At 37.5% G+C, this 22224-nt stretch overlaps 1 protein-coding gene across 2 annotated transcripts; it reads right to left on the bottom strand.

Annotated features, from left to right (window-relative positions):
• Positions 1-469: 469 nt before the first annotated feature.
• On the bottom strand, positions 470-21616 carry LOC135478173 (E3 ubiquitin-protein ligase Mdm2-like). Of its 2 annotated transcripts, none has more exons than XM_064758446.1 (10): positions 21569-21616; positions 19156-19250; positions 16333-16443; positions 14199-14273; positions 10363-10496; positions 8931-9057; positions 8007-8211; positions 2961-3106; positions 2312-2488; positions 470-1999 (listed from the first exon to the last, which is right to left on the bottom strand). In XM_064758446.1, the coding sequence occupies exons 1-10, from the start codon at positions 21585-21587 to the stop codon at positions 1121-1123; spliced, it is 1968 nt and encodes a 655-aa protein (XP_064614516.1). In that variant the 5' UTR covers positions 21588-21616; the 3' UTR covers positions 470-1120. The 2 variants fall into 2 exon arrangements, with proteins under 2 accessions (XP_064614516.1, XP_064614524.1); XM_064758454.1 differs by lacking the exon at positions 21569-21616 and adding an exon at positions 20586-20745.
• Positions 21617-22224: the final 608 nt, after the last annotated feature.

Genomic DNA, 22224 nt, shown 5'->3' on the forward strand with positions numbered 1-22224 from the left:
TAAAACAATGCAAAGGGACCAGGGCGTGGTTATCATTTTTGCAGAGCACCAAAGCTTACCACTACAGTATACAAAAAAGAAAACAAAAAACAAGAAGACTTTTACCTCGAACTCAAGAATAATTCACTCACACCACGGCAGACATTATATTGTGCATGAAACCGGGTGGATTCGCGGGTTGCTGGCAGAACTTCCCATGAATGATTAGTTTCATAATTATCAACACCATCACAATGGTGATGATTATGATAACTACTGAGGTAATAGGGAGGAAAATTTTTCTTTGAAGAAAAGAAAATAAATAAATAAATAAGAACGACAACTGGACACGCGATTGTCCAGTTGCGAGTCCCTAGTTATCTCCCCTGTTCCAGGCCTGCAGACAGGGGAATGCTTTACACTGCAGGCCATAGCACTGATGTTTGTGACGCTTCACCGGAAACCATGACAGTCAGACCGAATTAGGCTTTGTCAATTCTTTATTCGGCATTAGTGTTTTTTAGTAACATTTCTGATGGTTATGTATACGTGAACAAGCATGCTCTCCTTTTGTAATGTAGAAAGCTTTACACATCAGAATATTATTTTCAAATGCCAGCTCACATAAATACATGGAACATCTCTTCACATAATGATAAGCTAAATGCTGCCTCTAACAAAACAAGAGTTAATACTGCTAAACATCATACATACACAACCTCGAGAAAAAGCCCTTTGGGCAGTTGTTAACCTAAAGCGTATCAGAAATCCCTTCCACAAAATGCAAGTGACTGGGAAACATTTTTAACAATCCATGATTAAATCAAAAACTGAACAATTCATACAATAAACATTGTTTTTATCATTTAAAAAAAAATAAAAGAATGTAGCACAACTAATGAATCATTTCTCAACAAACAGTTTTAAACATTCTAATTAACATAGTTCTTCCTGTCATGGTATTTAAAACACCTGGCACTATATAAACTCAGAGCATCCATATTAGCACATCCATTTTGTTTTGCTGTAGTTCAAAGCTTCAAGTACTGCTATAAACATGATGAGACAACTTCAAAAGTATCTTCAATAAAATATCACAAGTGGGGCTCTTCTGTTAAAATACAAACAGGAGTGTGCAAAATTACATGAGATAGTTCTTCGTCACGTGAGAGATGGGACGACGACACACGGGGCAGGAGCGTCCACGCTTCTTCAGTGTTTTGGCGCAGCCATAACAGCAAACCTGGTGCGAAGTTTTCCCATGTATTATGCAAGAATTTTTTGGCTTTGAAAGACAAATCATACATAAGTCCTTGAACTGTTCACTAAGGGATGACTGGTAGTTAGACAAAGTCGTTCTGACTTCCATGCCGTCTTCTTTGGCATGTTTGCTCTTGCAATTGGGGGTTGTTTTCTTCGTGGGGCTCTGTAAGGGGCTCCTGGAACTCATGGACTTCTGACTGCCCTGACTAGATGTGGCTGGCCCCATTCCTATCCCAGAGTCATAACGTGACAGTTTTGTGGGCGTCCAGGCATTCCCTAGTTTTGGGGAGGCTGCAGTGGACGGACGAGCAGGGGAAGATGACTGCGGAGGGGATAATCTCACCGAGGCTGGATTATGGGATGAAGAAGAGGATGATGATGATGATATAGGTGAGTGAAGAGAATTGGACGGACGTGAAACATCTCTAGATGCTCCTGGTGATGGCCTGACGCCTCGTGAGGTCTTCTGGCGCACACGTCGTCGCTTTCGCGCCCGTTCACTATCCGAAGAGGACAGGCCACTTGGGGCGGAGAGAGATCGCTTAAAATAACTCTGGTTCCGAAACTCTGGAAGCCATCCTGGCCGTAACTTCCAGCATCGGTCGCAGAATCTCTGAACAGGGGTGTTGACATTGTCACACTCTCCACACCTCCACTTGTCGGCTTCGCTCAACTCCTCATCAGAATCTGATGAGCTGGACGCACTAGAATCAGCCCAGAATTCAACGTCACTGTCCTCACATACAACCAGCACATCCTGGAAATGGGAAAAAGAACAGATTTGTCAATTCATCCCTCTTAAATGTGCCCAAATTCTAAATGAATGATTACAGCTTTACACAAACACGTCATCATACTGTATTTTAATATTTTGTTAAGATGAGAATATATAAGAACCAGGAATGAATCTCAAATTACGAATTTCTGCGACAAAAAAATATTAATAGAATTTATGTAAACAGTCAATATTAATATTTATTTATTGGGAGATGGCAGTAATCTAAAAAAGATGCTGAACGGGATATGGTGGAAAATATGAAAAATAAATTTTGGGGTTATCAATACTGACCTCAGACCCATCTGAGCTGCCCTCGCTGAGCTCAGTAATGAAATCACTCTCCCTGTCAGACTCAACCTCATACTCTACAGAGAAAGTATCGTCTGTATCTATGTGGACAGAGATCTGATCTTCCTCCACAAACCAGAGATCATCCGAGGAGTCCTTCACACGAACTGTCTCCTTACCCTGTATGGCAAAAAGAAGAGAAACATAACGTCAGTAAGTTGACCTGTCTCATGAATGCCAGTGCCTGTATTATAATGTCATTCATGAACATAAAGATTCAAGAGTAAATTTATTAAAGAAAAGTTTTGCAAAAGTGGGGAAAAAACACCAATCGAAAAATCGATATATACATGTATATATATATATATCAATCAACAAAAAACATCACAAGAGCTGACTGATATATATATATATATATATATATATATATCAACAGAAAACATCACAAGAGCTAAGTGTATAAAATACTGCTACCTTAATAATTGACTTATCTCAATCTTTATTAATATCATAAAAAAGTAAAGAAAAAGTAGGTTTATTTCAAACACAAAATGCATCTTTAGTATAAATCCTGCATAGCAAGAAATCTATTGCACTGGTTACAGAAAGGTTTTTGCAAATATAATATACAATACACATAAACGCAACCAACCTGTACACTCAGAACTTCACTGTCATCTGAAGTCTCCATTTTGACAGTGAAGTACCATGGGTAGCCGGACGACTCTGTGTCATTCTGGATGGTCAAGGATGCCCTCCGTTTGGATTGTCTCCCTTCTGACTCGCTCGAAGATTTCCCTGTAATGCAAGAGGGTTAAGGCTAAATAAAGCATGGCCATCTTTACATTTACACATTTATAGTGGTTGATAACAGCCATTGGGAATACCTGCGTCATAAATTGGTCCGGTGGGGGGTGGGGTAGGGTGGGGTAGGGTGTGGGTGTGGGGGGGTAGGGTGGGGGGGGTAGGGTGTGGGGTGGGGTAGGGTGGGGGGAACCCATGATCATCTGTAAAGTGCTGACAGACCTTCCCACATACAACCGCAGAGGAAGCTAGCATGAGCTGGACTTGATCTCACAGCTACTGCTCTGGGAATATGCTCCTGGGTCATTGTACCACTGTTACCTGTTACATGAAGATGGCAGCAATTAAGTTTCCTGTAATTAAGGTCATACTTTATGCTGTTTCCCAAATGATATGATACTAATCTTTCATTTTCAAACAGTATTTCTTGGATTTCATTACTTGTTGTGTAATGTCGTGTAATATTTTCACTACACCGCATGCCAATAAATTAGAGGTACAGAACGTTTTCTTGAAGCCCTTACCATGTAAGCATCTTGATTGAATGAATACAGTGTAAACACCCATATGGTTCAAATACTAATCTTCCTCATGGAGAATTGATTTTAACATTTATGACAGCCAACGTGTGCAAGATATGCATTGGGTTAAAATACAAATCTACAAATCTTGTGAATTCATTTCAACATTTATTAAAACCAATCTCCTGGTCAAAGTTGTGAATGTTGCATGAATTGAGGCATGAGTCAGTATCGACAGTTATGGACTAATCAAAAGCAGGCTAGTTTAATGAGTTGTGCTATCATTACACTAGGGGTGTGGAAACTTGTACAGGCAAGTCAGCACACCTTACAGTCTGCGGGATCAGGTGAAACCCTTTGTGTTTGCATAATTCAAATGGTAGTGAACTGCCTGGGGTTAACACAGCCGCTGATCCCCTGGTAACAGCGCAAACTGAGGCAGAAAACAAGAGACGGGCAAGCAGAAACATGATAGTGCTCTCCACACAATCACTACCTTTAATCAGAGTCCTATTGTAAAGAGATAAATCATGGCAAAAAAAAAAAAAAAACTTCCAGCTTAGGTCAAGTGTCCTCTCGCGTCATAGAAATATTTCATTTCGGCAATTTTTCAATACTCAAGGGCCTGGTACAAAAACCACTAATCCGTCAAGTAAATCTCCTTTGTTTGCTTCTGCTTTATGCTTTCCTCACTCATTAATGCTGCAACTGATCAGTTAAATGCATGTTGTCAAAGAAACCAGGAGAGTCTGTGTGCACAAACTAATGATTCTTATTATGCTCCATATAAGCAATGGACTGAAGAGTCTAACGGGTTGCCTTGGTAACTAAAATCTGAAAGCGGCTATGCCACCATGTTCATTCCAAGCGGATCTCAAACTGACGAGTACTGAAGTAAATGGCCAAGTCAACATGGTTCGTGTTCAGGATGTCACATTTACCACCATCTTATTTCACAATATTAATGTTATCGCTTGGCTTAATTCACGCAATATTGACTTTCACAAATGCTGCACGCCCAAACAAACAGCCAGCCACATTGATGCAGCAAAGTGTTATGTGTCTTGGCCACTAATTGACAACTTTTTATCAGGTACATCACACATCACCACGTATATAACATAACGTTACTCAACTAAATCAATACAATTTTTCCGACGCACACACACACATCCTAATCGCAACTGTTTAATCTAAATAGGCACCACTTCCATAACAGCCCAAAATAACACACTCAACAGCATTATGACAAGAATGCGAGCTGAATTGACTTTCCTGGACCAAACAGGGCCACTTTTGGTGCTAAGAAGCATGCTGTATTTAAAATGGAAGGAAACAAATGTACTCAATGTATACTTCTTGTGAACAGAACATTTATATCAACAGCCAAAGGTGATGTGAATCATAAAACAAATGATCACATATGCACACCTTCTGCTTGAAAATCTTCCTCAAAAACACTCTGCAACCTAGGACCTCCACTTTTCCTCAAAAAATATCTGAAGGATATTAAAAATATTATTTGTTATGCATTATTAAAATCCTAAAGGTTGAGATAATAATATCATAAAACAGAAAATGCCAGGTGTTGGGTGTTACTATTGTAAAGTATTGATTGTGTCCAAAGGGAAGGTAAAAAAAAAAAGTAGCGAAGCTCTAGTAGGCCAGATTGTAATCACAGACGACAGCAAAACTCCATTTTGTTTGCTACCAATTAATACCAGACAAGTACCAACAAGTTTTCCTTTGCCCTGACTTGGATCAGGGATGGATTCAATAGGCGTCTCCCATTGATAGTCATGCAACATTTAAGGGTGGGCTGGGGTTAATCAATGGGCAGTGATGATAGAGGGAATGCTGTGATCTGCCCAGCACTCCGCGGTGCGCTCACTGCCTGGATCCATGGCACTCGTGATTGCACGCCATCTCTGCGCACAGGCCTCATTAGCAGCACTGATGAGACAAATCACACCATTCAGCTAAGCCACCTTTGACATTAAAGGAGTTGGAAGCAATCTCAATGCTGCCAACAGTCTGTCTAAAGGGTACTGAATTAGCGTTTACAAAAATCTCTCTGAGACATTTTTCCTGTTACACATGCCAATGACCTTAGAGCCTCTCACAGACTCCAAGCTGACCATAAATAATGGAGGAAGAAGGCCACAGCAGGGCGAGAAGGGTGATCCAAGGATCTATTAAGAATCATCAATTCAGAAATGTTTCAAACTTTACTTGGGCTACAGTATCTAATCCTTATTCAAGGTTGTTTGTTGAATTTTACTCCCGTCACAAATATTTTCCACATAATATGCGAAGCATTAGGAAACTGGGAATTAGGAAAGCATTATAATATAATGTACTATGAAATCTGTACCGAAACAGAAAGATTGCCTCCACGTTTCCAAGCCTGTTTATCTACCACAAAATAATTTAAAAAAACAACAACAACAATACATTAATTAAACTTCCACCGCTTCGATACATACCTGTATATAGAGTTGTTTTTTCTCTAAGTTGTCTAAATTTTCTCAAAATCTTATCTGTTCTCACTAACAAAATTAATTTACCTAAAGACATAGATTGGTCTCTTAAATATTAATATCCTAGCTAGCCTAAATCAAATGATCAACATTTAATGCCCATACATTGATGCACAAAGAGGGACATGTTGAAGCATTCAAGATTGGGCATGACTTGAACATTCAGCTAATAAATGTATAACTCCTAGCATAATATCCCAGCCACCCTGATCCATGCTGGCTGAATGTTTGCACAGGGTATAATAGCGGTTATTTTTGATTCTATCTTTTCGTAGACATCTTGTGCATCAAAAGCAAAAAAAAAAAGAAAAAAAAGAAAAAAAGTGGATTGTGGTAAAACATTGACACAGCGTGTCTGCCTCATAGTTATCATGTCTTGGGCAGGGTAGGGGATAGAGAGGGGAGTGGATTACACCCAAGGATGACAACAGCAGATTCGTGATCCAGAAAAAAACAAAACAAAAAGAGAGACATGTTTAGAGGCTGTTTTTCTGTTACCACGACAACCGTCCATGACAACAAATCTGTTCAGGATGTTGAATCATTCGAGAACACAGTTTCGGTTGAGATCAGGTCTGGGAAAGGGAACAAGTTGGAACTTGTTGGGCAAAGTTGCCAACAGTATCCAAGAGCAAGGTGAGAGCAACACACAGGGAACTTTCATATTATCCCTATAAAACCCTGCATTATATTCCTAGCAGGCTCTGGTAATGACCCATGACACATAAAAATGCAGGCCGAGTTCCGCTCACCATCAAAGACACTGCCAGAGATAATTACCATCTTGATTACCTCGAACTTACCCCCTGCCTCCGATAAATCATTTTCAAGTTTCTCAGACTTGTCTCGACATGGTTCTGATTTCCAATACAACACATCAATATTGTTGGCACATGGCCAGTAACTTGCATTTTTTTCCCCGTATTTGAAAATTTGAAACATCCCAAGGTTCTGTACATTTACACTCTTCCTGAAAGGTAGAGTCTGCTTATTGATTAATTGATGGGATTTCACCGGCCGATTTTCACATATATCACATTCCAGATTTCCAAGCATTTGACACTTATCAATACTGAATTGGCACTCAGCCAGATATATGGGCTTTTCCCTCAGAGTTGGTACTGAGTCAGAGCTATGTGAACACGTATACTTCTTGACATGCCCTGGTTCAGAAATGTAAACCTACTCATACTAGGTTCATGACAGCTAAAAAAATCCATCAATGTATGATGTATATCTGACACAATCTACCTGTATGTATCTTCTACCCCCACCTCTCCCATGAATAGCCCACAATAACTGTTTTGCATATACAATGTACATGATTAAAGCAGTAAAATGGAGGAATGGAGAAACAGTAAAAACATGGAATGTAATATCCTTCAATAAGACAAAATAAATAAGTTATATCCAATATACACACAAAAAACAAACAGAAAACCAGCAAATATATCAACTTTGTCTGCTTACAGACAACGCTGTCTTCAATTACAGAAACCCTGCCATCAGTTATCAGTTTGCCTTAATTGTCAGATTTTTGACACCTGGCCAATGATAATTATTCAAACTCGAAACAAGTCAACAAAACACAAGAAGATAATTTGGATTAATTAGGATTTCATTTCATACAAATAACCTGAACTATTTATATTATTTATTTATTTATTTAACTGGAGTTTTATGTCGTACTCAAGAATATTTCACTTATCTAATGGCAGTCAACATTATGTTGGGGGGAAACTGGGTAGAGCCATGGGGAATCCCATGACCAGGCCTTAAATGACACTAAAACGTAAGCAAAATACATCTGAACTAAATAAATATGAATCTTACCACGAGACCGCTTCCTGGACGTGCGTTCTGCACCAGTTGCAGATGTGCGAGACACATTGGGTGTTGATGACGCAGCACTGGAGTTTGGTGCAGCAGAACTTGGCACTGCCTCTGTTGTTGTTGTTGTACTGCTGATAGGAGATTGAGATCGTACAGAGATACTGAGTGCCACGCCCGTGGCTGGACCAGAGAGGTAACTCTCAGACTGTGAGGTAAAATAAAGTCAAATGTAATACGAATGAAAACTCTGTTGTTGATGTATCTTTGCTCTAAAATACTAAAGTATATCAGAAAACACAGGATGGATCTGAAAAAACTTTGTGTCTTAATTATCATACTTCAAGAGGCTGTTCTCAAAACTTTGAACTACAACAGGAATGTTATCAGTTATTAAAATACAGCTTCACTTCAATGGATATCACAACAATAACGTAACATTTTTATGTAATGTATACATTACATGTATGTTCACTGAAGAAGAAAAATAACTGACCATAACTTCATACATAAACCTCAATGTTCGCTTAAAATGGATTTAATTGAGAACATTTTAATCATTAAAGTAAAATTACTGTAATTCTTCAAAGTTTTGCATGTTTGCAAGGTGTTTATTCAAGCACATTCTGAAGCCATTGTTCTGTGTACACTGATAACATTATCCTATTTGTGAAGCCCTGATATTGGCCAACCCAACCAATGTAGTTTTGTCTCCAAAATCAAATTAAATATGCAAAAATATTAATATTAAATTCATATGCAAAGAGGCTGAGGAATTAGGGTAAAACAGAACCACCCCACTAAAAAAGTCTCCTTGTGTAAAAACAAATCTTCTTGAAATAATTCAAATCACAGTGTTGTAACCACTGAAGGGGGAGTAGCACTAAACAAGGCTCTATCTTGAATAGATGTGTCTCCCATGCTTACCGCAGTTCCTTGCTGAGCTCTGAAGAGCAGCTGACGGTTCTGATGCTGTGTGGCTGGGGAAAGGACATGGCGTCTACGCTTGATACACGAGTCTGGCATGGCCGTGCAGTGTTTAGCTAACAACCCGCTACAAACAAACAAACAAATACAAATTCTAGTATTCAAGCATGAACATCTGATATTAAATTTTGAAGTATCAGTACCATTGCAAACCACAACAACGACAACATGGGAAAACTTGATGTAGATATAAATACGATGTGACCTCATGCCATCTAGTGAAATATAATTATGTCTGCTCTTCACAGCAAATGACCTTTAAAATACGATACATATCTCATTCTCCTAGGCACATAGAAGCAGAAATGTAATATTTTTCACACAAAACATGTCCATAACTATGTCATGCTGATTTGGTAAAAAGCACTTTTGATATTAGAAAGTAATGTTTAACAAATTTATAAGACAATGTGGAGGTATGTAATATTGCACTGATCTGATCTCACTGAACATGGATCAGTATGCATTGGCATTACAGAGAAAATGTGAAAATAAAAATAGCCATATACTCCTAAAATACGACTGAATGTTCTGTTCTTTATGGGTCTCTGCCACGAGATTAAATTGCACCGGTCCATTTCAGTACAAGCAGAGGCTACATAGTTCTCATACCATACAACTACATATCTGTACATCATGAATAGAGTGTACAATATTAAAGGTAAGTATAGGAATGAATATTTTGTGGCTATGTACCAGAGGCTTTACTTGCAAAAAAGAAAAAACGGAAAGCTATTGAAGAATCTCCTTGATACTGTACACTATTCACACTAGTCATACAGCCTATAGAGTAGTTTCATTGTGCAGAGCACTAAGCATTTCCAAATGGACCCTTTGATCAATGATGTTTGCAGTTCCTGAGTACCGTAAATTTCTTAATTTCGGTTAGTATATTATCTGTCAACTGAAGACAAACTTTTTAGGGTGGCCTATTTTATTATGGACTGTTCACAGTATGAATTGCTTCACATGTGTTTTAATTTTAAACTGTTTTAGCAGCTGTGAGATATCTCCAGCTCACAAATGTGGGTGTACAGTTATCGCTTTTACACTAAATAAAATGTCTGTAAGTTTTATAACACAAAATGTACACTTGAACAATCATTATTTGCATATGAGCCTGTGAATACTAGTCAAGCTCTTAATGCCAAAGACCTATAAACTATAAATTCCCAAATGATGCGAAATTTTAACTCAATAACAAGAAACTTTAATTCAAGCAAACAGAAAATGGCTTCATGAAAGAACGAGCATCACCATCCATCCAGTCACTGTTCCTCTAAATCATCATCTTACCTCAAAATCACAGAGAGTTGAAAAACTACCTGACAAAGAGCTAATGTACACGACTCAATATTTGACTGGTACTTACAAAACATCATTGATGGTAAAGCTGTCGAGTTCAAACACCTGGCCTAATGGATCGTTCTGGCAGTGCACAATGCGGGGGTCGTTTGGATCATACAGGAGGCGTGAACCAATGTACTCTTTTAGGTAAAAACAGATCTGAAAACAAAATGAAAAATAATTAATACACACTACATTAAAAACTACATAAAAAAAAATACACTACAAAAAAAAAATACATTTTAATATATTAAATTTACACAGCAATTAAAAACTAGGTAAGGCTAAAGTACTCTATTTGACTGAAATTTTGTCCATCAAGTTACTCATTTTTCTTGATGCTGAGACTGATCTTAGGAAGATGTTTTAGGTTTACCTTAAAGGTGCAATTAGGATGATATTCCAATGAAAAATGTTACTTGCTAATAAAAATACACTTGGCGGGGGGGGGGGGGGGGGGGAGAGGCTTTAGGGCAAAATACAGTTATCTTTGCTTTTTTCGAACTTTATGTGTGTGCACAAAACAATAACTAGTTTAGACAACTCATACTGTCACATGCACTTCATGATCTTTTACAAACTCATGAACATTCACTTTAAGTCATACATTCATAAACTGACAAGGCATATTACTACCAGGTCACTTCATCTTGAACATAATTATATACCACAGTCTAATTGTTGTGTCCTTTAAATGAACAGCGTCAAATAATGGTAAACGCTCTGAGGCTGCTAATCTATTGTCAAGACGTATATTCAGCTGACGGCTAAAGTTCCCTCTACCATCACCTGCCTGTATTGTCAAGGCCACTGACTGGACATGCTCTCTTCATGAAGTATAACAGTCCTAACAATGCCCTGCTGTACTCAAGTGGTCATAAGGCAGGGGCATCCATTAGGCCCTCAGTACATTTTGATTCATGACACATACCATGTTTTGAGAACTTAAACATACTGACATGATAAGAGGGGCAGTACATATTTATTGATTAAAACAACTATGTCAAAATGTGCATAATTATGAATTTTCTAGATAAATAAAATGGCATCTTCTATATTAATAAAATGAGTTCTGTTAAAAAAAAAAAAACCCAACCAAACCCCAAAAAAGAAAAAAAAAGGAAGAACCCTACTAGACTGATTTGTCCACTAGCGCATATTCTGCTCTGCCTGTCGATGCATGCATGTGCATGTTGCTGTATTGATTTTTTGACATTAATGAACATGTGCCTACATTTAATAATCCATACAAAACCTACTTTTCTAATACTTTTTTCTATTCACCCCAAATTATCCTGCGCCAGAAATGCTTTTAACTTTCAAACATGTAGTTCATCAATACATGCTGGTGACAATCAGCTTTTGTTCGTGGTGTATCTAAATATATATCTGAGGTTAGACGTCAGGTGAGAATGAGGGTTTATGTTGGAGAGGCAAAGTGAAGGTTCAGCCAAAGGTGAAGTATAGCTGTCCAGGTAATACAGGTCTAAACAAGACACCCCTGATTGGCTTCTCCATGACCCAGGGGGGACAGAAACAATCGGGACAATGTCCAAACACTGCTCGCAGTTTTCATATTCGGGTCAATTTCCATTTTCTTGGGTCATTTCCAAACTGTCCCGTTGCATGACCAAACTTGTATAAGAAAGGCATGTTGGTGGTTATAGTGGTGGGGAAGGGGGTGGGGGCTTGTCAAAAGCCTCGGGCTCAGTCCAACCTCAAATAGTTAGCGAGACAAACATTTCAGGCTAATTAGACTCCTATGGCTTATGAAAAGTGCTGTTCGATTTGGATAAAAGTCACCTCAACATGGCTGAGGTTATGTCTACACCACTTGACCACAAGGTTACTCATATTTGAACAATATCTTGACTGTTGCACGAATTGCAAGAATTTACATTAACCTTTAACATTTTGCAGAAAAGGAAAGAGGAGAACAAAAGGAGGCAAAAGTTAAGTTAAACACATAAACAGTAATGCATATTGAGACTTACTTGTTCATGTGTGAACAGTGTGAGAATAACAAATGAAAATTTCTTCCTTGCAAATATAATGAACAACATTTTGCTATAATAAGCTTACAAGATTCAAGCAGCAATCTCCAAATTTGGCTTTAACATCCTTCATTATCCACTACATGGCCTACATGAACATATCATATGAGCATAAAACATGATGCATCATATTCTTTTTTCTCAAAATTTTTCTATCAATAATCTACACTTTTATACTATTTCTGAGTCTTATATCTTATCTACATATATGTGATCATTAAATATGCATTTTATTGTTGCTCTTTTTTTTTTTCAAACACCATTCCTCACACATTACTACAATGTGTATCAACATTGCCCCCATCTACTTGATCTCAGCATGCATTAATCTGCTTTAGTGACAGATAATATAAACAAAGTGTATGTGTAGCTGCCAAACTTCTCATGAGACAGTGGGAACCTGTGCCTGCATCAAATTAGTACAATGGCATGTACATATTTAAATGTTTATGTTCTTAAACCCTGTCTGCTGGAGCCGGAGGAAGTTCTCACCCACCGGTTAATACCTGTGATTAGTTCTCTGAAGAGGTGTTGAATTTCACAATGCTGACCTCACAGAGTGTCCACTAGGATGCTTATCTTTATTTATGTAGAGACACTCTCCTACGGGATTACTACAGGTAAGGCGGAGAAAGGTATTCTTGGGACCCCTACGGATGAACATAGAACTGTCCAGTGCCCCCTCCCACCAACTAACACTCTGTGTGGGTTGTAAAATGCGGAAGGGAAGGCCGGGAAGGGGGGGGGGGAGAGTGGGGTGGAGAAGAGAGAAAATAAGATGCCTTTACACCTTGGGTTAGCGAGAAAGGCGCAAACTACTTTAATTCTGGACAGGGTGATGGTATGTATCATGTTTTCATTGAAGGCATAATCTGATTAAATGCAGTATCAGATCATACTGAACTAGTGTGACTTGAATTAAAGAGTGAAACATCTCACAATAGTTAACACTCAACCGCCCACACAACACCAGTACAATTGTCATACAATTGACTAAAATTGATGTGTAAAATTCAAGTAGTAGGTAGAAAGCCAATTCATTTGTTTTCAGTTGATAACATAAGCTTTAAGTTAACCTCTACAAACACATCTGAATAAATATGATGTTTGACTTCAGAAACGACCGTGTATTTATACAGTCCCATATCAATGTGAATAAAACACAGGAACACCCTACCTACTCTGCAATACATGGTTTGTTAAGCAGATAAAGTTGACAATTAACTACCTAAGCATATATTTTATTACAGAGCTGTTATCTTCATGTATGTTTAAGCCAGGTGGGAGAATTAATCCACTTTTTTAGTTTGAAGGGCAGAGTTTGAAGAAATCACAGCTTGAGTCTCAACCGGTTGTTAAATGCACATGAATGGAAGGACCATTCATTAATTAGTGTCAATGAGAGAGCTAGGGCATACTTCCTTTGTTGCTCTGACCATAACAGGATAGCACAATAATGAAGGTTGGGGTGGGGGGTATTTTCAGCCATGATGCAACTGACTAGTGAAGCACTACCTGCTCCACTATACTGGGAGTCAGGCCAGCTGGTTTATCACTTATCACTGACTCTATCTGAGTCTACCTGAGGTGTGATAATAACATCATGTCAATGTCACTTCCAGCTGATAAAAACCCAGGGACAACACCAAGCTGGGCTTAACTGCTTATCTCAATTAATAACACCATGAATATATCACGAATGCACTGGTAAAGCAAACAATGGCTGTCCCGTTGACATCTGTAATATTCTAACTATACACTATGCCTTTTTTTTTTTCACATGTGACTCAGTTATATAATAACCTACCTCTTTTTTGGTGAAGACCTCGCCCTTAGCGCCTACAATCTGCAAAATTCTCAGGAACTCAGGTTTTGGCCGAACCTAGAGGACATAAAGAAAAGAATGTACTTTAATGAAATTGCTTGACCTTGAAAAGAAAAAATATGAATGTTATACTGTAGATAAAGAACATGACATAATTTTATACATGTATGTGTATATCTGTAAAATGAACATGATGTGTCCACTGTGAAGTCTCAAACACAAAAGTCTACAGAGCCACTGAAATTAACCTTTCAATAACATAGATGTAGTAATGGTGATAAAAGGTGCAAAAGTTTATTGAGTTTAAACAAAACATTCATCACCTGAAATCCTTTATCTTAGAAACACTTCACATGCCTTCAACAAAAGCTCACAGGCCCACACAAGTTTTCTGTGATGTATCACCTGGTTCAGCACAACCTGTGATATGTGTGTCATTAGGACGGTCCCATAAATATGAATACTGAGATATTTTGAAGAGGTTATGTACAAGATAGCTGCTGGCACATACACAGTATTTACTTACTTAACCCTTTTCATACTCAAGCCTTTCTTGCAGCAAAGGTTTCAAATTTACATGTTATTTAAATCCTCACTACACACAACTTCAAAAGAACTGCATTAATTTTGTTGTCTTTTTTTTTTTGTTCACATGTAGCTGTATCCTGCAGAACATGATAATTTTACAAACAAATGTTTCCGTAATGTTTGTGTACCTTAATTTAGAGTAACATATTTGGCATGCAAAAATAAATAAATTTAAACATGATATTAAGCATCAAAATGACATGAAATTTTGAGTGAAACATACTTTACTCTCGATGTCAAAATCAAAATGGAAACCAGCCAATTTTGTTGCCAAACTCCCATTAAAGGCTAAGCTATATGGAAAACAAACACACTTTAGCATGGTACAAATAAATCTAGCCAATTAAAATACTTTCATTGTTTGAACACGAAAATTCAGATCCATAAAATTACACTCGCGCATGTTGGGTTCAACTACGTGGGTAGGACTGACGCCTTCAAGTGACGCTGTCAAGACATGATACAGGCAAGTACTGACGTGTACCAGAGTTAGCTGCCCTTGGGAAATCTGCCAGCTCCGATGTTTGTGTACAAACCCTCTCCACGAAAACCCTGACTACAATATTTACAATGTAACAGACAGAGGGCCTACACACTATCTAGATAATGACCTACTGTCAGATATTACTATATTTTACAGGACTAGAAATAAACTACATTTGAGTTATCAATATGGCAAAAAGCCCAGTTCTTTGTGAGCAGTGTACCTTTGTACATGTATTATTATTGAAAAACATTCTTGTGTTTGAAATTTTCAAAGTCCAAAAGACTATGAAAGAGGGCCAGTGAGAGAAAAAAAATCATTACAATAAGTAATAAAAAGTCTATTTCAGAGGAATGCCAGTGTCTGTACTGCATGCTCAGAAATATCCAAACCTAATATGCGGTTCAAACTTACAACTCAACACTCAATGACATGAAATTTTAGTTCAGCTCTGTCCAAATAAGTGTGCATGTGAACTGTTAAACAAGATGGAGTTATTCTGAACAAGTCTGTTACTTTCAATGTGGGACTGTGGTTATATTTCTTTATTTATTTGATTGGTGTATTTGTCATAGAACTGTGGAATTTAAATTTAGATTTAAATCTAAATTAAAAAAAAATCTCAAAGAAAAAAAATCTCAACAAAGTAGTATTATTAGAAATAATAGTCAAGCCCAAATGAGAGAGGTAGTGTTCCAGTCCCTACATTTACCACAGTAACAACATGTGTATACATGTCAGGCCACACTAAACAAGTTGTTTGTTCGATGTAACAAGATCAGTTTTTTAATTTTGAGTGGATAGGATAAGTTTTTTTCTTTTTTATATTTTATTTTCTTTTTCTTCTGAAGAATGGATTCTAAGGGTATTGCATGTTAAACTTAGTCTGGAGGCAATTTACTGAAGAGTCTCTGCCTAAGAGCAGATTTAATCCTTAAACTAATTTTCTTTGGTCAGGTAGCTTTTCAGCAGATGGATATGCTACTCTAAACTTATTAATTTATGTTGTAACAAAAGCTTGCATGATGAAATGTTTCCACTTACCAAAGGCACATTGACTGTGTATTCTTGTACAACAGTAGACTGGCTCAGTTGTGGTACAGCAGCATTTGGCACGGTGTCAGTTGTTGTCGTTACAACATTATCTTCACATTTCTGAAAATAATCACCGATTGAAGTAAGTATGCAACCTGCATTTTTTGACATGTCAGATAATGTAATCTGCATTATTTGACATGTCAGATAATGTAACCTGCATTATTTGACATGTCAGATAATGTAACCTGCATTATTTGGCATGTCACATAAAGAACACAGTTAAATGACATACTAAAATCATAGGTAAATATATTAAATGATTAACTGTAAATAACAGGGTATATTAGTCCTTAGATTTAACCTATAAATAATTTGTTACACATGGAGATTTGACTTCACTTCAATAAAGCTGTCAATCAAAGAGGTCAAGCTATAAACATAGCCATGTCATTTTTCACCAGAACATGTAGCTAATTGGAGCAGGAGAGAAATTCGTCAGACGTTGTAAATCAAGAAGTACATTAATTTTGAAGTGTAAAATCTGCATTTTGAGATGGACTCGTTAGGAGGTTTTGCCTAAATGTTACAAGATTAACTTGTTTTACGTCTGTCTTATATTTCTTGACTTTAAGTGAGTTAACTTGAATGTAATTATGCTAAAATGAACGGACAGGACATCTCTTCACAAATGCATTAGTGTGAAGCATGTTTACTATGCCCAATCCTATAAGCTTGAATAAGGGAGTTTGTTGGAAATAATGTTTGTAAATATGTCCTAGCTGGCAATGAACAGAAATTCTTTTCACCTACATTTTTTTTGTAACTTACTGTAAATATTAAAATTTATTATTTAACACAATACTATTCATTAATATTTATTATTCACGAATATTTTCCATACACTATTAAAAGTGCAAAAATTATTTTGATTCTAATCTGAAATTCTGTGTATTGAATCCACGCAACTATGTACATGTTTAAAGATAATTAAGAAAGATTAAACGTTGTACTCGACATGTCTGAGTCCAGTGTTAGCGATTTGGCCAGATTTCAGCGGAGAGTAAGAGAAGATATTCAATGGACAATCATTTATACGGATCATGTCTGAGACAAGTTATGACACAGGCTAGGCCTGTCCCCCTTCACCCTTGCACAGCCAGGACTTTCTACACACCAATGCATTTAATATTTATGACAAGCTTTACAATAAAGCCAGTTCTAACCACATCTCGTACATAGCTTTATATGGAAACATTTATGTGTGTTCTCCATGCATTTATGATTGCCATAAATATATACATGTGTACACAGTATCAAGTAACAGCTAATTACCGAACCAAGAAAAACAAAAATCAAGACAACACAAAATGAAAATGGATAACTGGACTTCTGTTTCGTAGCAAAGTAATATATAGCATATGTATATCTCTGGAGGGAAAACTGTGGAGATCTGATGATGTAGCTACATGTAGAAAGGTCTTTGTTCCAGCAGTTTCACCAGAGATGACATTGTGAGAAAAAAAAAATCAATGCTGAATCCTGTCTGAACTAGTAAATGATGAATATTTTAGAAATAAAAGGTGGGCACGGCATTGTCTTCGACTTGGCCAAGTGAACTATAAATTTACATAAGGTCTGTAGTGCCGGCAAGTCTGGGCAACATTGAGTCTGTTTACAGTTTGGTATCCAAAATACTAGCTGAGACTCTCTGTTAGAATTGATTATTCCATTACAACCCTGTAAGCTACAGCAATACATAAAACATCTGCCAATGAGCGGTGCACTGAGCCTTTTAAGGTGCCATAAAATGATAAAGAGTTAATGAGAAATGTAAAAAAAGTATCGAAACACTGGGTGTTTCTAAGTGAAAATCTGGAGAGTCAAGACCAACACTGAAACAATAATACATGTACCACCAGATTAAACATTTAAGATATACTATATTCTAAAGAAACTACTGTGCAGGATAATAATCAAAAAGATTTTTAATATCTCCCCACAAGAAAGTGGTGCAGAAACTTTTCAGGCTAACAAGAAGCCAGCCTCGATCCATAACCATTGTGCTCAATTCTCTTTCTTTTCCATTTATACTGAAATTGATCCTAAAAAAAACACAATCTCTTAAATAATTACAAACTTTCAATGTGTGCTAGCATCACATGTATTAGAGATCGATTCCAAATCACCAATTATGGAAACTAAAAAAAAACTTTTAACTTTCCAAAATTCATTTCTCCTCAATTTTAAATAATTTAACATTAAAGAGGCTATTTTTTTGAAAAACAAAATTCATATCAAATATTTCTGTATGTACTGAAAGTATCTAAAATTACTGCCTTTCACTAAATATCCAATTCTTTCCTGCACTATTTATAGTATTAAAATGGCTCTAAAGTTTGAAAACATTTTAATGCTACCTGCTTTATAAATTTTAGAAACTTAATTACCAATTTTGAATGGCAATACTTGAGCAGATGATCGTGGCTGATATTTTGTGAAATGTAATTATATGGGGCATTCCAAAATAACCTCCAAAATTTGACTGAATTTGCACAGAATGACTTTTTGCAAAAAATGTCTAATATAGCCTATTTAAATAAATGCGTAACACGCGACAGTTATGTTTATATTTCACAATTCCCATGCAATACTTTTACACTGTTTTATGAATGTAATACATCACTTTCACTGCAGGTTTAAATCCAATCATCTCCTACGTCTTGATAGGGGAGAAGTCATATTACTGTAAACCCTGACCTGAAAGAAGCACACTTGACTTTGATGTGAAAAAAAAAAAAATCAAACGTGTGATGAAATGATGATAATTACCTGAGACACGCATGAGCGGGGGTCAGTCTTTAACCTGGGGAATCGACTTGCATCCTCTGGGTGCTCTCCTGACATAACAGGACAGGTATACCAGCCTGGGGAGAGAGAAAACAAGGAGGGTTACTTACCAAGTCTATAGAGAACAGGGTCATAAACTATAGCAGACCAATACAGGTCAGGCATAAAACTGGCCACCTAACACTGTCACACTCCTTCATGAATGCTGCTTTCTGAAGTCAGTTCTGTAACTTGTATAATGAACCCACTCAACAACTGAATGAAAAACTTCAGACCTATGAGCTAGTTTTCAGATATCAAAGAAAACAATAAGAAATCTTGTTTTTTTGGTCCCAAACATTTACTCTCAGCCTACTGGTGTCTCAAAATGCAACCAACATCATTGCAATGTTCTCTGAGAAAGCTGTAGGAGAATTATTAAACCTAAGTCTTAAAGAAAATTGTGTTCAGGGTGTTTCAACAAGGCATTAAACAAACCTCTACTCAGTTGCAGTACTCGGTCACACTGCATTTATCGGAGAAACACACGATAATTATTATCTTGTTCTCCTGTGATCTGCTCAAAATATTTTTGAAAGTGACGTTCAACTCCAATCAAACAAGAAACATCTAACAGCACTGTGCTTAGGAAATTACTAGCACTGCCGTGTTGCAGGACAATAAATGCAAAGTTTAGCACTCTGCATTATACAGTGATTCCCCTGGAGTGATTGGGTTCAAATGCTTCAGAAATGACGGTTAAACTTTGAAAAAGTTAACAACCTCAGTCTAAAGATGCAACCAAATACTTTTTTAGATTACATTTACACAGATACGACTTTCTGATTGGAGAATCGAACGAATTCTTCAATAAATACATGTACCCTACAAAAGGAAAGGGCGGGAATTTAAGCAAGGCATAAGACTTATTTTAAATGTTGATGCAATCGAGCTATTCTGCTCCTAACAGCTCTTGAATTTCAATCTGACCCATTAAAAAGGCAAAAACATATATTCAATGCATTTCCCCTGTGAAATGAATTTTTTAAACAAAACTGCAAAAAGCAATTTCTTTCATGATTGCCATATAAACTGACTATGGCACTTAACCTAAAGCCATGGTAAGCATAATGCATGCTCAAGACACTGTTTCTACCAACTTTGATCAGTTTGAAAAAGGGTATTTTAAACATATAAGACAAAAGGAAACAATATTCTCCCATAAGGAAATGCAAAGGAAGTAAATGCCAAGGAATACGTATATAAATATATATATGGAAAGAATATCTTACTCAAACAAATATGAATTAAACCCATAATTAAGGGTTTTTGAGAAAAAAATAAAATGAAAAGAAATACACAGCATCAATAAAATGCTACTGCTCCTAAATAAAATGAAACACAATAGTTAGAATAAAAAATAATTCCCTTACCTTGCAACTTCATCTTGCAATGATGAGGATTTACCAAAATAATTTTTGGACGATAATTTTGAAAAAAAAAAACCTTTTAAATAATATGTATCACTGACAACTTGCTTGCATTCCACAGGCTGTCAAAACGATTGTGGATGCGATTTCTGACCACATCAAATTCGACAGTGATTCCGTATGCCACCAGCAGTACTTCTGAGGAAACTACGTATGTTGTTAGAAATATCTCAGTCCAACGTGCACAGACATCGCGAGAGCGAAAATATCAAACCAGCAGTTCGATCAGGAGCAAGTCGCGACACCTACAGAAAACGCTGGGCTGTGTTCCAAGTTCGATCAATTTCTATCCCTAGCCTACCATGTGCTCGACCTGCGATCAGCACATTCAAGTCTGTGCCCATACAATAACTGATTAGGTCAATGGGCAAATATAGATATGCCGCAACAACATATGGCCTCTCCACCTCATAAGCCGGTCGGCGAGCGATTGATGGTCTAGAGGTCCTGCTGCAGTGATATATAACTGTGACAAATATTGCTCTGTTTTTCCAGGACAGGTGGACGAGCCACGTCTGATGAAGGCACCATATCCGCCTCGTTTTTATTTTCAGACAAATTGGACGAGCACATGCTGGGTAGAGCTGATTGTATTCAAAATAAGTTTGAGGAAGCAATTCACACCCAATTTTCATTGTTGGGGGAGGAAGGGGGAGGGGGAGGGGGTCTGGTTTTCAGGCAGCAGACGGTCATCCGCCCTGTTCGTGTCCGGACTTGCCCGTCGACTGTAAACATTGCCTCGTGGTCAGTCGGAATTCCGCCATTTGTTACCAGCTGGCGTCGGCGCTATTTTTAGAAACTAGGCAATCCCACAGTCGTCTACATCGAATCGGTGATGTTTGAGATCGCTGTATGCAACGAAGACTTCGTCAATACATACACAAATATGTTCTTTTGTTTCATATTCCCCCTAACTTTTCACCTACCTAAATCCAAGTGTTGCATACACGGCCATCTATCAACGCGAGACCCATTTCTCACACCCACGGCACAACGCCCGTGAACCCTATGAATGAAAACAAAATGGCGGGAATTCGACTACGCTACCATTCTATAGTTTCGCATAAACGAGGAAAAAGTATAAAAATGTATAACACAAGCATTAAATGGGCAAAACCCAAAACACAAACCCCAATCATGTCTATATTTGCCTGCAAGGTGTCATAGTATAGAGAACTCTTTACCGTGAGTAACTGGCGTACGAATATCTAAATGCCAAAGGGTCATAGGGCAGAGGTCGCGGTTGACTGCACCAAATCCGGCTTGATTTGAGGTGCGGCAGTGAGGAAGCCTTGCTTCTGCTATCGTACATTCCACAGTCAGGAGTTTCCGGTTACTCATTACAAACAAAAGACCGGCAGCTTCGATGGTAGACACATTTTCCTCTTGTTTCCTCTTCAACCATTGCTGAAAACACGGCGAAACTTGCATAGACTGTACATGTACGCGCATCTGAAAGCGATAGGCCTACACTGCATATACATGTAGCCTGAAACGTCTGTAAAAATTTGTTTTCTAATGCCTAAAACAAAAACAACCGTCATTAACACGAAGGCGTTTAATTTGTTTATTTGAGTGTGCT

This window comes from Liolophura sinensis, chromosome 1 (genome assembly GCF_032854445.1).
Source record: "Liolophura sinensis isolate JHLJ2023 chromosome 1, CUHK_Ljap_v2, whole genome shotgun sequence".
NCBI lineage: Eukaryota > Metazoa > Mollusca > Polyplacophora > Chitonida > Chitonidae > Liolophura > Liolophura sinensis.

What these genes read in the sequence shown, in the direction of transcription:
- LOC135478173 (XM_064758446.1), bottom strand. An exon ending in GTGAAGTTCTGAGTGTACAG is followed by an intron (nt 2,489 to 2,960) that starts GTTGGTTGCGTT and finishes TTTGCCATACAG; the next exon opens with GGTAAGGAGACAGTTCGTGT. An exon ending in GCAGCTCAGATGGGTCTGAG is followed by an intron (nt 2,000 to 2,311) that starts GTCAGTATTGAT and finishes TCCCATTTCCAG; the next exon opens with GATGTGCTGGTTGTATGTGA.